Source organism: Tripterygium wilfordii, chromosome 9 (genome assembly GCF_013401445.1).
Source record: "Tripterygium wilfordii isolate XIE 37 chromosome 9, ASM1340144v1, whole genome shotgun sequence".
NCBI lineage: Eukaryota > Viridiplantae > Streptophyta > Magnoliopsida > Celastrales > Celastraceae > Tripterygium > Tripterygium wilfordii.
The window spans coordinates 10,756,535-10,774,683 of record NC_052240.1 but is presented as its reverse complement, the minus strand read 5'-3'; the positions used below and the strand labels follow the sequence as shown (position 1 = coordinate 10,774,683).

At 36.1% G+C, this 18,149-nt stretch overlaps 2 protein-coding genes across 3 annotated transcripts; both read right to left on the bottom strand.

The window, feature by feature from the left end:
• Positions 1-2,571: 2,571 nt before the first annotated feature.
• LOC120005137 (protein ENDOSPERM DEFECTIVE 1-like) lies at positions 2,572-7,366 on the bottom strand. Of its 2 annotated transcripts, XM_038854610.1 has the most exons (7): positions 6,278-7,366; positions 5,286-5,405; positions 4,197-4,313; positions 3,982-4,071; positions 3,478-3,585; positions 2,975-3,052; positions 2,572-2,863 (listed from the first exon to the last, which is right to left on the bottom strand). In XM_038854610.1, the coding sequence occupies exons 1-6, from the start codon at positions 7,253-7,255 to the stop codon at positions 3,002-3,004; spliced, it is 1,464 nt and encodes a 487-aa protein (XP_038710538.1). In that variant the 5' UTR covers positions 7,256-7,366; the 3' UTR covers positions 2,572-2,863; positions 2,975-3,001. The 2 variants fall into 2 exon arrangements, with proteins under 2 accessions (XP_038710538.1, XP_038710537.1); XM_038854609.1 differs by having other exon boundaries at positions 2,761-3,052.
• Positions 7,367-8,037: 671 nt separating this feature from the next.
• Positions 8,038-17,667, bottom strand: LOC120006113 (sodium/hydrogen exchanger 6). The gene is made up of 22 exons (XM_038856008.1): positions 17,332-17,667; positions 17,191-17,242; positions 17,036-17,095; positions 16,906-16,930; positions 16,703-16,788; positions 16,507-16,618; positions 15,022-15,084; positions 14,884-14,903; positions 14,700-14,797; positions 12,394-12,422; positions 12,267-12,298; positions 12,115-12,162; positions 11,957-12,017; positions 11,779-11,876; positions 11,551-11,626; positions 11,439-11,458; positions 11,133-11,230; positions 10,933-11,042; positions 10,118-10,201; positions 9,356-9,453; positions 9,165-9,250; positions 8,038-8,531 (listed from the first exon to the last, which is right to left on the bottom strand). The coding sequence occupies exons 1-22, from the start codon at positions 17,519-17,521 to the stop codon at positions 8,482-8,484; spliced, it is 1,596 nt and encodes a 531-aa protein (XP_038711936.1). The 5' UTR covers positions 17,522-17,667; the 3' UTR covers positions 8,038-8,481.
• Positions 17,668-18,149: the final 482 nt, after the last annotated feature.

Sequence of the window (18,149 nt, the reverse complement as noted above, 5' to 3'; positions counted from 1 at the left end):
TTTGTTATTTGTTTCATATGTTTTGTTTTGAAAAGAAGGTCATAAACATTATTGCATTAGGTAATCCAATAAATTGAGTAACTGCGCCTTGTAGGCACTTGGGGCCACCATAAGAGTGTGTTTGGATTGAGGGATTTGGGGGATAGGGAAGGGAAGGGAAGGGAAAGGGAGGGAAGAGAAGGGAAGAGAATGGAAGGGAAAATACATTTCCCTATCTCATGTTTGGATAGATAAAAAAAAGAAAGGAAAGAAAAGTATTTTAATTTACTAGTTTATCCTTATTTTTTATGTTTAAGTGTTATGTCTAAGGGTAAAATAGGTTTTAAACTTATAAGTAACTTAATTAGTAATATCTTCCCTCAAAATGACTCCATTTTGAGAGGAAAGAATTTTGACAAAAATTTAATGAAATCTTCCTCCCAAATCCCCTCAAATCCCTCCTCTCAATTTTTTATAAACTATCCAAACAAGGTAATTGGAAGGAAACTCCTTTTCCCTTCTCTTCCCTCCCCTCCCCTACCCTCCAAATCCCTCAATCCAAACACACTCTAAAGGTGGAATACAACCTAAGGACTAAAAAACAAGAACAAAGTAATAAAATACAAACACTAAATCGGACATCGCCAGACATTGCTAGACGACACCAAATTACACCAGACACCGCCGAATCAATGTCCAACGAGCCGACTCTATCGGTCTAAGTCGGGTAACAAAAACTAAACAAAAAAACACATATTACAACTTGAATCTACAACCGGATCTTGACAACCCTACAAACGAGAGATGTCAGACCCCCTCAGATCTGAAATCTCATCACTAAAATTCTGAATTAATGTCGCCAGAACACCGAAAATATCGATGATCGAAGATCCGCGACAACTGAAGGAGATCGAAATTTGGAGGAGAGAATCCCTGTAAAATCTTTATTAAAATCACAAAAACATAACAAAAATAAAACATATCTGGGTGAAGAAAGGGCATATCTAACCCATGGGAGGAAAAGAAGAGGAAAGAAGAGGGGGAAAAGAGGCAGAGAAGAGGAAAGGGGGAGAAGGAGAGAAAGAGAAGGAAGATGGGAAAGAAGGAAGAGGAGATGGAGGCACGGAGAGAGAGAGAAGGAGAGAAGGAGAGGGGAAGGAGAAGGGGGAGGGAAATAGGGGGAGGGGAGGGGGCACCGATCGGGGAGAGGAGGAGGCGGCTCCTGGGTTTTTTTTAGATCTGTTTCATATGTTATATATTTCATATATTATCTGTTTCTAATATATATTATCTATTTCTAACAGATAAGTATGTTCAACATATAACATTATGGAGAAACATATAACATTTAAACATATTCAAAAAAGTTAATATATGCAGAGATCCAAAACACATCCATCATCAACAACAAGAAACACAAGAATAAAATGTAATTAAAAAAAAAGAAACAAATATAATTTTTAGTTAGGTTTTAGTATTCAGTACAATATAAATCCTAAAAACCTTTTTATGTACATGCTCCTTTTTAGCTCTTTCTTTCACCATTTTGAATGGTTTCCCCATTTTTAGCAGTTGGAAGAGAATCTTGAAGATGACATTTGGACAGAAAGTATTTTTGAAAAAGACGAAAACAAAAACTTCATAGATCCAAGTATAGCTTCTTTTGTAGATAAGGAAAATCAAAATAGACGGTTGCACAAGTTGGCGGTTGTAGAATCGATGGTGAACAATCGAAGGGATGGATTTTTTAGAAATCACGGTTGAAGATCTACCAGTGGTATTTCCGTATGAGATGGGAGAAAAGAGAAGAGACGTATGTCTTTACTAGGGGCAACTTAGTCAGTTAGCAATATTTGTCCTTTTTCTAATGTTTTTACCGGGTTGTCCTTCTTGGAATAGAGCTAGTCCATATTGTCTTTTTAGCTAATTTCCCTTAAAATTATTGTAGAAATTGCGTGTAAGGGTATTATGCGTTTAAGTAGTCCTAAGATATTAAAATAATTGAACATGTGAGCATCCAAAATATGAGATTCTGTGACGTTTAAACCATAGTGATTACTTACTAGTTATTAAAAGCACGATCAAGAGTAATTTTAATTTCTTTTTATTTTTTATTTTTGGTTTGGTTTTTAAAAACAAATTTTAGTTAAAACTAAAAATCAAAATAAATTATGTGTTAATAAATAATGAAAAATTCTATGAAATAAAAAATATTTTTTATGTGTATTTTTCAATAAACATTTATATAACCATGTATAAAAAAAATAAGAAAGAATTTTCAATATTGTATCGTTTTTAGTAACCAAACAAATCTATCTTAAACAGTTTGGTTTAATGTTCATAGTAATACAGTTTGATTTGATTATAATTTTAATTTTTCTCGAATGGGAAAAAAATTCAGTTTTACTGATTTAGTTTACAAACCGAACGAACTGAAAAATCGATTGGATATCCTAGTGGTGGTTATTTCTTAAATCTAATTGATAAAATGAAACATATTTCTTATTCTTAATTTTTATTGAGAATAAATCCTATAATTATTATTTTTTTGTCATTTCTTTTCATCGAACACCAACAAAACATGGCTAAAAAAATTGAGAGTCTAAGATTGTTACAACCAAATCACTCCTTCCATGATTCTTACAACCAAGAAAACACACACTTCCTTGTATTATTATGAGTTTATTTTCAAACGTTTTACATGCTTTTCTTACAAAGGATTAAGAGATGAAAATGGGATAAGAAAACACAACATGGCTTACTGTAGAAAAGAAATGAGGCTGATTAAAGAATTTCTTCTGCCATTTGCTGAGTCTTTTGCATGGAGGTTCATCAGGTCAAATACATTAACATCCCAAGACTTCCATTGATTCAAACGTTGTTCCTATAGGATAGGGGGATAGGGTATGAGAAAACACCCCAGGATCTCATGAATTCATATTGTATGTAATACTGTACTTTTCATCGAAACAAATCAGTCTGATTTATTTCGCACCCTTCCCGCAGTGAGAAAATGGGATATTCATATTTGATGCAACTGAATAAGCTGGCTCCGAGCACTCCATTCTTCAACCTGTAAGCAATCTCAGTGAGTCTCCATCGACTAGAGAACAAGAAGCTAGTCTTGAAATTGGCAAAGTAAAATCATTACTTCATTATCAATGAGACATTACCCCCACTGGTCAATTATTGGTTGAAAATAAATTGATATGTTGCCTTAGAAGATTTGCAATAAAAACCTGTGTTCTTCCTACTTTTTAATGTTTTCGATGGAGCAATATGTTTAGGTTCAGCTGTGAAGTGCAGTACTCCTTTTCTTTTGAATAACAATACAATTTTTATTCTAAACCAGGAGAAACAGAAGTAGGATTGATAAGGATCTCAAGTACGCAGGGCACATACGCGCTTCCTTGAAGCAAATAAGAAAAAAAAGTCTTTCATAGCTTTGATGGATTAAATTTAGTTTCAGGAAAAACTAAGAAGTATCTTGAGGCAAACCTGTGATGCATATGTCTTGGACAGCAGACTTCCAGATTCTTCAATGAGAGCTTTTTCACCATCAGTTACCTTTGCTAGTTCCGAAATTAACTTCTCTATTTCTTCAGCCTGCATGAGAGGCTGTCTCTTAGGGAAGGAAAAACAAATAAATTTGCGGACATCAAAAGGACAAAATATCTGCTTATTTGTTATACAAGCCACAAATGTGTTTTCACGAAGTACCCTATGACCAATTATGTGCAGATATCATAGATCATCTTGTTTTCTCAACATTTATGCTTGTTCACCTGCACATATTTTTTTTTCTCTCTATTCCAATTCTTGTCCTGAAGTCATCTGGTCCTATGCACTTCAGCACAGTAGCTCTCAAAATGAATTACTTTCCCTTTAGGCTCAACCTAAAGTCGGATAACCACAATACACTCCTCCTTTCATGATGCCTAATCACTAAAGCTTCCATTTAAATTTAATTAATATAAGGAAAATGCCTTTCGTCCACCTTACCTTCGGCATAAAGCCTTGCACATTGAGCATTACAGTCTCCATCAACTTTGCTGCAGAGCTAAGCGCTTTTTCTACCTCTCTGATGTCAACCTGCAATGCATGCATCTCATTATCAGAATACCATCAGATTGAAATGAATTCATTTCTTCTATGATGTTTGACTTAGATGTAAAAGCACGGGTAAGGCCAATGAATGACCAAGGTGAAAATCATACCCTAACATTTCCACCAACTGGAATTTGAACTGAAGCATTCAGTAATGCTTGGATTGCCTCTGACAAAGAAACTACATAATCCTCCTCAAAAGCAGACCATTCCTCCAAATATGGCATCTACAATCAGTTGAGTAGATAGTATAAGTTTAAAACAATAAGGTTCCATGCACTGTAAGATCTTCTGAAAGAAGCGGAGAGGCAAAAAAGGCTAATTCAAGTTGCAAGATCTCCATATTGTGGTTACTTTACCTTATTGTTTAAATAAATTCAATAACTAAATTAAAAGCCATGACTAGAATTAATATATCTAACCAATTCTCACTTGTGGGTGGTGACTGGGATTAAGTCATGGTCTCGAATTATAAGATGAGGAAACAAAAACAAATTACTCCAAAACTAATACTAAAAAGAAAATTGTGTGATCTAAATTTAAATGGCAGAAACTGTAATATTCCGTATAAAATTGGATTGAACAAAGACAACGGAAAAAGAGAGAGATAGAGAGAGAGAGAGAGATTAGTTGCAAACAATAACAACCTTTAATACTTTAGCATGTAAAATAGAAACCTACTGTAATTATTCGATCTCTATACAACGCCTCTACTTATTTTTCTGAGATGATGAAAGAAAATAAGTTATTAGTTGCGTAAAGAAGCACAACCGTAAAGGCTGAACATGTACAAAAGAAACCAATGGAAATTATTTGATCTCCATACATGCTGATTGCCTCTGCTTATATTTTTGAGATGACAAATGCAGCAGATTAATGCTATGCTATATAAACATTCTTTTACATTTCACTCAAGATCATTTGAACCTAGCATTCAGACAATCCAATTGCAAAAGCCACAACTCTCACCACAAAGAGGTCCTTTATATTGAATGGATGGTAAGTTCTTTAAAGCTGAAAAATACTAAAAATACTATGTATATAAAGATTTTTCTTTTGGAGGTTTTCTTCATAAGCAGTTAGTTAAGCATATAACAAGCAGGATAGAATTAAAAAGTCAACTTCATAAAAGTGACGGTTGTGCAAGACTGACGGACGCACAAGTACATATATAATTCATCAAGCTATATAAGCCTTACTTGAGTTTCAAGAATTTTGGATAGAGTTTTGGACCTCTGCAGAAGTCCAAGTTCAGCACGTTTTCGCTTCACTAAGTCGTACAAATCTGATATCTTGACGACAAGAGAATAAAGTGTGCTCTACAAGAAAACAGAAGAATTAGAAAGACTGATATTACTTGAAATAATATGAAAGAAAATGTCAGACTCGACACTCGAGTATTTTCGGTAGCCTATTGCAGACAACTATAGCGAAAAGAAACAGTTGATACATAGGAGGAAAGAAGCAACTACTTCATAACTAAGCAATTCAAATACAAAGAAAGTAGGATAGAAGTCATTTCACTTAGGAAAAGGAATCCTATTTTGATATTGTTCACATGAATGAAAAAAGAGAGAGTTTTAATGGTGAAGGTGATGCGCAGGAGCATCCTCTCAAGATCAACCCATCCATGGCCAAGCTTCTATTGAATCCACCAACGAAATTGAACATCTGGACGAAAGACTAGCACAAGACTCAAGAAGTCAAGGAGGGAACGAAAGGCAAAGGTGCTAGAGTGAAGATTAAGCGCAATCTTTAAGCAGCCCCCTAGTACTGACACATTCGTGTAGGTCAAGGACATCTTATCAGCAGAAAAGACCTGATGGACACATACACTCTGCCTTTTGTTTTATGGCCATTACATTAGGTTGGAATTTAGTAATCTTCCTTTTCGGAGAAGAGTGGATCTTTTTCCTCCGTAGTCTTTGTATCTCTGCAGAATAGAAACTATTTTCTGGTGTAACTTTCATAGTTATTAGTGGAAGTTAATCTGTAGTTTGAACTACTGCTCTTGGTATTTTGGGGCAGTTTTGATTGACAGGATATGCTCTGTACTCGGATTTCTCAAAGTTATTCCAAGTTGGGATGAATTAACCCATCAAGTTTTGTATACCATTATGCTTACTCTCAGCAAAGTCTAGATTAAAAGGTTGAACTTAGCATACTTGCAAAAGCATCTGTAATTACTTACCTCAGCTCCTCTTTTCTGAGCTTGCATAGAAGCCTCTGCCTTTGCATTGGCGTATCTCCACTGCAAATAATGGTTGTGAAGCATTCGCAAAGAATGCACATCTTCTTGATGACTGGAAACTTTCCTTGCTTTCTTTGGGATGGCATCAATCCCTAGCTTTGCCTGAGGCGGCACTGGAGGGAGAGAAAGCGCGGCCATCTTGACGGAGTTGGGTTGTGACTTGGAGAGAGCTGATGTTGGTCTTTCACTGCCTTTTATAGAATGATGAAAGGTGGGGTTTTCGCCAGTGGATGATGGAAAATTCAAAGAACGAGAGCAAGGTGAGGAAGAGGGTTTTAAAGAATCCCCACCAGTCACATTAAGCTTGTTGATGTTTCTCTCGGTAAGCAATCTTCCAGAGACAGTTGGCAACATTTCTGCGCCCTCAGGCATGGAAGATCGGAGATTGTTGCCTGTATTCGACAACCCAATCCCGCTGGAGTGCAACAGCTTTTCGGCAGCTGAACTGGTCGACCGCTGCAACATCGGCCGCAGTCTTGATGACGTTGAAGATGCCGTGGCAGTCACTGTTGGGGTGTCAGGCCTCGAGGGAGTGAAGACCTTGTTTCCACCATATCTGCCTCCTCCTCCTCCGTTATCCTTGAAAAGCTTAATCACCGCGCGACTAGGCTGTCGTCTCTGAATAGGGGTTTCCGAGGTGGAATCAACAACAGCGCTATTCTCATCGAGCGGTCTCTGCCTCTGTGCAGAGCTTGATCGCTGCCTGTTAAGATTAGGAAGGGGGGACTTGAGAGCATGAAGATGCAGATCGCCGGAGGAGGAAAATGATGCCACCGGAGACATGAACCGAGAGCTTACTTCCCTTACCCTCGGCCGCCTAGGCGGATGAGGATGAGCCACCGCCATAGTTGTCGCAGTTCTATTGCAACCTTCTGCAACCACATCGGCAGCCCGAACATCCACCATCGTCTCCTCCATTTTTATCTTCTCCCCTGTTAGATCAATAAAAAAAATCAAACTAGTCTCTGACGGCAGTTTCTCAGAAGATATGAAGCCCAAAACTAGCCGTTGGCGTTGGCAAAGGAGAGAAGTCCCAACGGTTATAATTTTTCAAAAAAGGGGTACGCCGTTTGTGCATATATATGGTAAGTCACGGGTACATCCGACCCGAACCAAAAAGCAAAATCCAAATGTATTAAACCGTTAAATATAATTATTTATTTATGTTGAGGAAGAACCGTGGATTATTTATTTAAAAATTTTCGGATTAGAGGCTCGATTAGCATGATTGTTTAGAGTTCAAAATTGTAGTTAAATTGTCAAAAAATGAAAAAATAACAAGGCAATAATTCGAATATTCAGATACTTATACTTTTAACGAGAGGTGACTCAATTGACAATTAACTGAGTTAGACATATGTGTGTCAAAGTTGAATTCCAACCGCAAACATATTCAAAATAGAAAAAATCACTTCAAACACCATTTACATTTAAGTATAATAATTTGCTTAGCCTAAAACAAAAGTTTTAAATAGGTATATTTTTTTCCGCTTGGACACAGAAAAACACAAAACAGACAAAAGAAAACTTTATGAAGATAATTAAGCAAAACTTGAAAGCATTTCCTACAACCCACACTTCATTTTACTCGTCCGGACGCCGCGCAGGGATACTTACCTTACCTGCCTGTGTCTTGCAGAGTGAGTTTGGACATTGAACCATACAAGAGCAACTACAATGGTAAATGCACATACGAAACAATACTCTTCAACATCTCTTGTGCGCGCACACACATGCACATTGACATCAAAACATTCATCTTCATGCAAGAACATAAGCATAGTAAAAAATTCATAATGTTAGTGATCAAACCAAGTGAAGCATTAGAGTACAGATTTGCCACACAGGGCCAAATCAAGCATTTATAAAATCTTATCCGCTCGTTTTGTCAGACATTATAGAAGAATTGGACAATAGATAACCGCCTATATTTGTCCATACTGTGTACTTATCCCCTTGGTTTGAAACCTTGTATTATAGGTGCGTAGCAGGCAGGAGGCATGGACGGGAAAATAGTAAGTGCATAGCTCCAGTTCAACCAACCAGCTCCGTTCCAAATGGAATGCACCAGGACCACCTGTGTAAACTATCTACATTGTTGACTAAATTTTGCACACTGTTCCTCGTCACGTTATGCTTGACTACTAATGATGGCCGCGTAAACCTCCTATTCGAGAACTGGGCATTGGGCCATCTGTTAAAACACCAGAATAATAATAATAAATCTTATGATAACAGTAACACATAGACATCCAAAAAAACTACAAAAACTGTTAACAATTTCAGTCGTGCAGAGTTGCATGTAGAGAGACACGATACCCATGTATAATTATATATTTCACACAAGACAACAGCACATTAACCTTTCAGGAAAATGTCTACATTCACAAAATGCTGCAACAGGATTCCTATTATCATCTTCAAAAAAATATTTCTAGTATCATCTGAATGGCAGATGCTATCCACAAGACAATTCAATCTGGTAACATCCTCAGCAATGTTAAAGAGAGATAGTAACAAGTACCACAAAAAATTTGATGCCAAAAAAGTGTGACTAATGGAAAATGAAGTGCTAAAGTATTACCACCAGTTTTATAAAATATGCCATTGGATCATCGACCTACAAGTTTTGGGCAGTCGGATTGAAACCAATCACTGAAACACAAGGATCTAATGACCAATTACGAGAGCTTCTCAGTGATCAAATCTGGTAATGTAGTAAATATAATTAAACCTAAATGGAAAACCTTATTCAATGACAAAATAAATATGCATTTTTCACACGAAGCAACTATGGTTACCACAAGTTAATATTTGCCTATCTTACCATGGTCTTGTTCTTCTTCATCTCCGTTGTGACTAGTAAAAAATGGGGTGAGGTAATTTCTATCTAATGCTGTGAAGGATGCAGCGCTGCATGAATGAAACAGTAAACATTAAACAAAATGGGAGGATTTATGAATGAATCACAGGAAAACCTGGCAAAAGAAAGTGCAGAGGTGAAAAATGAAATGTTACTTCTTGTGGAACTCTTTTAGTTTCATCTTCAACCTGTTTCCTGATGTTGATTCCTCATTATACGAAGGAGCCAGGTAACCATTATTACCATCAAACCTCTGAAAACGAGAACATGTATAGGCTATATTAGTTGGCACTTGTCAGGTGCCACAACGGAAGAAGCAGTTATAAAATATTTGAGCCTCATCCATCTCAACCTTTATTAATTGAAAGCACAATGAATCAAAACACAAACATCCCAGACTTCATCTACCTTCCAAAACACGAGTGAATATAAGAGGAATATGTCAATTTTAAGCCATGGCTTCCATGCACGGGAAGCATGGCTTGATAAGGCTGGGTTCAGCTCAGCTCGTGTAGGTGGACAGACGAAGACCCAAACTCCACTTAAAGGCTACTCAAAACAGATATTCAGAGCCCATATGCGGCATAACATATCAAATGATGCCATGGTGAGCCAAAGTCACAGTAACAATCTCAACCGATTGAAGTACGAAGACAGAGAAAGAAAAACCATACCAATCCATCCACAAGAATTCCTCCAAAAAAAGGAAAGGAAACAAACCACCCCACCCTTCAACAGCTATAATTACAATTTTTTTTTTATAATTTCCTAGATATAAAGAAACAACGAATAACAGAAGGGAGAGTAAGGAAAATATTAGAGAAGGTACATGAGCTAGCAAGTAGTATTGATAGACATTCTCTCGCAGAATCAAGTTACATAGAAGTAATTAGTAAATTATATTTGTCAGAACTTACTTCACCCAAGGGGCTATCATGGCCATCACCTACAACTTGTAAAGCTTCAAGCATGGTACCAGTAGAACCTCCAATTAATAACACCTGAAACATTATCTATAAGGTTAGAAGTAATTCAAAGAAACAAGTAATAAAAACAAATAAACTATCATGGCTTGTCTATGAAAATAGGCAATATAGAATGATATATGATGTCGTATGGCCATTGTTGATGGAGCTTGACGCAGTCTAAAACTTTAAGGGTGATCCTGAGTCTAACTCTCAATGAACCAGAAGTAAAGAGGAGTTGTTCTCAATGTATCTCAATTTTGGGTGTACAGACATGGCTTCCATCTAACTTCCTTCTTGGTTGCCAGTGATTCTGCAGAAACAATGACATGGGGGTGGGAACTAAAAATGAATATGTCATGTGTTTTGCCATAAGGCAACTAAGATTTGGAAATATAATCCTTCATCCTCTACAACTAGAGCAATCAGGCCAGTTATACAGAAAAAAAAAGAAGTAAAAAGAGATAGAAAATAAAGTATTTAACTAAATAGACAAAATTGTCAGGTTCAATCTGAGAATGGCTTTTCTGCGCTCAGAAGTAGTTAAATTACATAACTACATCAAGTCAAAATGAAAAGGAAAGGTCATATTACCCATGTCGAACACCCTAATATGTTAAGATAAAGTTTCATAAGCCATCATTCAACCAAGATCTGAGATGAAGTCACTATACAAAAACAGTAATAATGTAATATATAAAGATAAAATAGTACGGCACATTTCTACCACATTTAATGGGATGCTTTACAAAGTCAGTTTTACCTACCGTCAAAACGACTATAGCAGTGGTAGCAGTGAATATAGTCTGACCATGCCCTTCTGGAAGATCATGAACTGATTGCAGAGCGAGGGCAAAAGCCATAGCCCCTCGAAGTCCTATTGCCACAAAAATTAATGACATCCAAACAAATCACAAATATCAACAAAGAAAAAACTTAATGATCAGAATAGTTGAACCCTTCTTACCACTGTACCAAAGAGCTTTCTGGTGTTTTGAAGGTATTTTTCGATGGGATGGTCGTACCAAATTAACCAAATATGCGCAAGAAAAGACATTTGCTGCCCTAGCATATTGATTGAAAAACTGATCATATATTTTCCTCAGACAGCAAGCAAAATACCATATATCAGCAGGCATAAACATTAAACAAAAGTATATTTCAAGCATTGGGACAGAAACAAAAAGAGCATTCATATTAAAAATAGTTTTTTTCTAATTCAAATAATTTCAATAGTCAAAGGTCATAAATGTAACAAGCACACCATTCGTACCTTGCAACTCCAATAAATATCTAATCATAAAGCAAGTTAAGGTATACCAACAGGCCCTTCTGGTTATAATAAAGTCGATGAACTTCAATTTTTAGGCAGAACAAAAGGATACAATTGAGAAAAAGATAAATCCAACATGTGACCAGCTGTGTTGTTCCATGGCAATGTCAAAACCCATGTATATAAATCTGCAAATTAAAGAAAAGAATCTTAAATCTGCAGATTAAAAAAAGAACAATAATGCTTGGGATTAAGTCTGATGATGATGATGATGCATGAGCTGCTGAATAAACAGAACAAAAAAATATATACAGGACATCAATAATTAATGCTCCCTTACACAAACGTCTCAGCTAATGATGATAACAAATGGAAAAATCCAGCTACAAATTGCTGAGAATTCTCCGACAAATTTGAAAAGGAGTAATGCTTCATCACCTACACATTAACATTTTTATATAATTGATTCAATACATGATACATGATTATATTGTTAAAGTTGTCATTATTGCACTTACCATTCCCGTGAACAATATCGATACGATACCAGAGAGGCCTATTCCTTCTGCAAGCATATACCTAACAAGAACAGGATAATTTTAAATTAAGCATGTATTAAGTTCTTAGACATATAACAGCTTATAATATACAAAAGATAAAGCATGGGATTTCTTACGAGAAATATGGAAAGAGAACAAAAAGGCAGCACTCCAAGTTCTGAAGGCTGAACAGAGGATGGCATGCAAGTGTCATTACAAGTTATAGGCACAAATTTGGAGTCATCATAACTCATAAGCATCAAAACTTTTGCAAATACAACGTACTTACTTGTCGATATCAAGGCCAGCATACTTAAAAAGGTTCTGGAAGTTAAGGCTACCACAATACATTTGAAAAGCTAGCAGAGTACAGAATAAAAATATCATATATACACCAACGATAGTAAAAAGGATATTAGAGCAGAAGTGAATCCAACTCCAACACCTGTAGAGTAAGAAAATATTAGAAAACTCAATGATGCAAACAAGATGAAAGTATAGCCAAATCACTTACATCAAAATCAGGATAACATGAAACCAACAACGTGTAGAAAATTTTGAAGAGCACCCAGAAGCAGTTTTCCAAATAAAATACTTTCTTTTGAGAAGTACCTTCTTTTTCTCAATCCTAATTCTTTCCTTTCAAATCAACCTCATAAGCCCTAAACTTCCGCATGTTTTCTGAGCTTACAACATCAACCAAACCCATAACAAAAATCTTGCTAGAAAAAATGGTTTAGCAGGCATTAGGAGTTAAGGTTTGACTACATGTGAAAGTTCAGAAGTGGCTAGCTTAGCACGCTCCTAGGTAACCTAAATCACATGTAAGGGTCAGAAAATTGTGTAGCAGATAATAAAAGAAAAAGACAACATGACATTACCCAACAAAGCAATTACATCAACAGCCCATGACAAGAAAAGTTGCCAAAAGAGCATTGTATTCTGTAAATATTTTCACCACCAATCTGAAATTCCCCTCCAAATGCCATCCTTTACCCTCTTGCTTAGGTATGCTACCCTAGCAACGGGAAGCATTTACATTTCTAGAGTGCATTCATGTAGCTGACCCCAATTTATTGCGATGATGATTATGATTTTGTTAAGTCGAGTCATAGTCATAGTTGGAGTTGTGCTAGTTTCATACTGGGAGTCGTAATATCCCAAGAATAAAAGGCCTTAGCCTCTGTTTGGCACAATGGATAAGCACACGATAGAATAGGAGACGGATAAGAGATGCAAAAAAAAAAATGCAGCTACAATTGGGCCATAAATAGATATAGAGAATTGAATAGATGACCCTCCACTATCTATCCACAAGCCAACCATATTATTTGGCTGGATAGCATAAAATTTATGCTATCCACCTTTTAATCCATGGCTCCAAACAGAGAATAAGGGTTTAGTAATGCTTAAGAGCCTATAAATAAGGATGTAATCTTTCGTATTTTAATCAACGATATATAAATACAAGTAAAAGAATTTTCCGAAAAGAAATTTGGTTTGATGTAATCCTCCTTAGGTGAGGGTATGGTTTGTGTACTTGTCTGTCCCCGACCCCGCCCATTGCGGGAGTTTTGTGCACGAGTGTTGTTTTTCTGTAATCCTCCTTAGGTGTGATGTAAAGGAACCACTGGTATTACACTTTGGGAATTGTCTTCCCCGTTTTCCTTTGACAATTCCAGATCACTTCACTAATTTCAAGATTTTTTCCTCTTTTTTTTTTATTACAGTGACCTAACACTCCACCACCAAAATAGGGAAATGGTGGCTTCTTATATTCTCTTTGCAGAGGACACATGATGTTTTGGGGGATCAAAGCACACGAAACCATACATTTAATATGTAAATTGTAAACCACTAAACCTTTGTTTTGAAGTGTATCTAGCCAGAAAGTAAACCTTCAAAAGAAGAAAATAAAATGGTAACCCAGCAATCCTTATAAAAGGACCCAACCAAGATATCAGCAGGATAATGAGGACTTTATCAAATCTGCCAGAAGCCTAGAACCTTCCATTTAATGGACAACATTGTTAAACCATTCTCAATTGCAGCACCGTTTCAATTCTAGTCATCAAATGTGGATGAATCTTAAGGTGAGTCAGATCCTTCTCAATTTTTTGATGTCAACTCTATGAAATTTACTAAGAAAAAAGAACAATAATTTGCAAAGCACAGAGATAGTTAGAGACCATTAAACCTTTTAGTACTTGATTTTAAATATGAGCAGTACATTTACTCAAAATATGGGCTTAATTTAATTACAGATAGGTAATCCTTATAGTTATAGATCATAGTTGTGAATTGTGATAGCCTAAGAAACCTAGATTTCCAGATCTTCCTAACTCTTTCCTCTCAAATGATCTTCTGTATATTTTGAAATCTTCTGTTCGTATACTTCAAACATTTTCTATCTTTGATAAAACTCTAAATCCAAGATCCTAATACTGTCAAAATCCATCCAAGGGGTCAGGGAGAACTGATGCTAGATCCACAGAACCCCAACTCAGCACTCCTGAATTGGCTCAGGTAATAGAGTGAATTAATGTTGAACTTTCAGGCCATAGATGTTGAACCATGACAACATATTATATTATCAATAAAATTTATGATGCAATTCACTATTACATTGACCTTAAGTTATAGACTTGTAACTAGTATCAAATAGAGAGGAAGTGAGGAACTACTTTGTAGTTGAATAACAAAAGAAAACTGCAATACTGACCTGCAGACATTGAGCCAACAAAGGTCTCAAGAAATCTGACAACCACAATGAAGAAGTTTTGTCCAGATGATGGATGACTTTTGACTAAGGACATTGTTCTACATACCAAAATACCGTTTGATTTAAAACCAAAACTAAACTATATTCTAAAAGCAACTGAGAGAAATGCAGACACTTTGCATACCTGTACAAGGATATTGCCATCTATCGATTGCGATACATACAAAAAGAGCCATTTCAAACATTAAAATGATCATATATTGATAAATGAAACACTCAACACAAGCACGGGTACACAAAAAATATAGAAAGAAAAACTTACAGCATCATTCAAGACAGATTCCCCAAACACTAAAGCATAAAGATTCGTATCTGTGCCAAGTTCCTGCAGTTAAAAAATTTTCATGTGTAAATGTTCCCTAATAGCTGATGGAGGATGAATTTTAAAGATGTTTAAACTTAATGGTGTTTCTATCTATCTCCCTAATAACAAATTTAATGAACATCAAGATTCCAGAGAGTTGCCCAGGAACGTGAGCTTATAAGTGTATACACACATTACATGGACCAACATGACTACAGCCAAGTAAAACCTTAAACATAAGACAACACCAATTGAAGATAGAAGATCAAGTACTTAACATTAAATTAGTATATCTACATCTTGGACTCTCAAAAGAAAGGTCTTCTATTGCAAAACTTAAGAAAACTTTATTGGATGCACATAATAAAAAAAGAAAAACTAAGAATCCTTGCTTTTCATAAAGTAAATTTGGAAATGTTTCGAGAAAACAAAATGGGCAGTGGCACTGTTAGAGGTACTTGAGGATGCCAAGGATGGTCACCCACATTCCAGATATGGTTATCCGTGGATGTAGGAGGACAGAAATGACCAGTGGCAATGGTCCAAACTCTTATGCGACAACTTCCTGTGTCACTTAATGTCTAAAAAACAAAGAAGATACTTCCCTGTAGTACTTTCCAACAAAACAAAAGAAGTACATTTTAAAAAAATACTCTGCTCTTTGAAAAAGCACGACTCTCTTCAAAAATCATCCCTGGAACTGCATCATGCCTCCCCCAACCCCCATAACTACTTTGAGCCTATGTTTTAAGTTTAAAATAAATTTCTCAAATAGAACAACCAACACCATTGTTTATGTGGTTCGAACAATTGAACCTGGAGCGAATTCAACCCAGCAGTGAGAGAAAAAGAAAAAGAAAAGAAGATACTCGAATCTACCCTTCGAGTAAAGAATAATAGAAGGGTTCGGAATACATTTTCCTCTCTAAACTCGTATCAATTCTACATACTTTGAGCTCACAATGCCACAAGGCATAATAAGATAAAATGATATAGACATAATAACATTTATCAGAGTACAGAAAACCTGAATAAAGATAGAATGAGTATCCATAACTTCTCCAACTAGAACATTCAATCATTAGCCCCCATTTTCGATCAACACTAGGGATTAGATAATTACAGCGAAAAAAAATCGAATGGTAACATGGTGTTTTTTCCTGGGCACTGAACATGACATAGACTTCTGCTTTCATTTTATTAGTTTGACAACATTTTTCATTACGATGTTGAAATCTTTCCTATCCTCAGCATGCTATATATGGCAATATAATAGAAAACAGAGGGGAAAGAAAAAAGAAGTAAGATGTCAAACTTGTCATGGAAGAGGCAGATGATGCATCTACTATTTTCCATCCTTATATGCATGCCATTCATTGTAGTACTAGCACGCAAATGGTTTTACCTAAACAAAGAATATGTGTAAATATGACATAAAATCACCTGAAATATAGATAAAACTGTTACAGGATCGGTCGCAGATATAAGAGCACCAAACATAAGACACTCGAAAAATGGAAGTCTGTACATGAGGTACATCAAACCACCAAGGTAACTGTAAAAGAACCAGTAAACGAGAGTCAGAAGGACAATAAAACCGTCCCAAGGACACAATAATCAACAGTATATAGATACTTACACCAGAACACCAGTGACAATTGAAGCTACAAAGGTCCCAAGAATAGCAAACGTGACAATGGCTCCAAAGTTTGAAAAGAAGGGTTTCTGTAAGGGTTACAACAATGAGTGAGACCAATGTAACAGACCAAAACAGAAGATAAATGCATACAAAATTGGACATGACCATCAGAAGATAAATGAATTGAGGTCAAGCAAACTTACTGGTGCTAGACTGAACCCAGATTGAGTACGAACAGAAGTGTCAAGAAATAACCATAGCAATTGAACAGTGCAACATAAATAATGAAATGTGATAAGTTAAAACTACAAAAAAAACAAAAATATTGGATATAATATGATGGGAGGCAACAGGAAGAGGAAGAAAAATTCCTCGTGGAAATTAAACCACGCCCTGCAATCCAGTCAAAAAAAGAAGACATGGTTCAGGGTTTCACAATCACATCACAACCCAAATGATTTTAAAAAACAACGAACAGTGCGGTTGACCTGATGCTTCTTTCGGTGTTAGAAATGTTCGCGAGTCCGCCAACAATTAAACCTGGCAGAATACGAATAGTGGAGTTTAGTTAAAGGTTTAGGAGCGAAGCAGCGAGAATTAAACCGTGAAATGGTGATGAGAAAAGGTACCAATGAGAAGAGAAGCGCTGGCTTCAGGAAGATAATAGAACTTGTGACGGCGAAGGACATGGCCGAGGACGAAAGAGAGGACAAGCATCATGATCTGGAGGAGTATCCCGACTCCGGCCGCTTGCTGCTCTTTCCCTGGCGTCCGCGAATCCCCCGGCGATATCTGCGCCTGCAATTCCTCCATCCCCATTCAATAGGGTTTGGTCTCTTCCTAAAATTCCCTTTTCTCGTCTCTCTCAATTTAACAAATACAAATTTCAAACTTCTCAAATCGCAGTGGTTCGTCTTCTGATTCCTCTTCTCCTGCTGGGCGTCGCTTTTTATGACTCTCGGGTTCTCTTTGTTTCTTGTGCGACTTAAATTTGTTTCTATATACGTGGCATTTCAACATTATATTTAATTAGATAAAAAAAATTAGGATACATTCCAGTATAAAAATGAAAATGGACAAATATAAATTAATTTTTTATTTTTTTGGTATAATGAAAGTATTAATTAACTTTTTCTTAACATAATTAATTTCTTTTTTTTAAAATACCCTTTTTTACAATTTTTAAAAGTCTCCATCAAACTCATTTGTATAACACTAAGATATCATTAATTAATATGAAAATGGACACACGTAACCTTTTCTCTTGCTCAAATAAAAATGAAGGTGAACGAGGATGAGAAACGACAAATTTCTTTATGATAAACAAATTCATTATTAAGGGTAGTTTCTACTAAAAGGATTGGACTAATGACATATACGATACTTGAATTCTCAATGTAGATGTTATATGGTCGGGTTCTCATCCTTCAGATACTACAAGTGTACT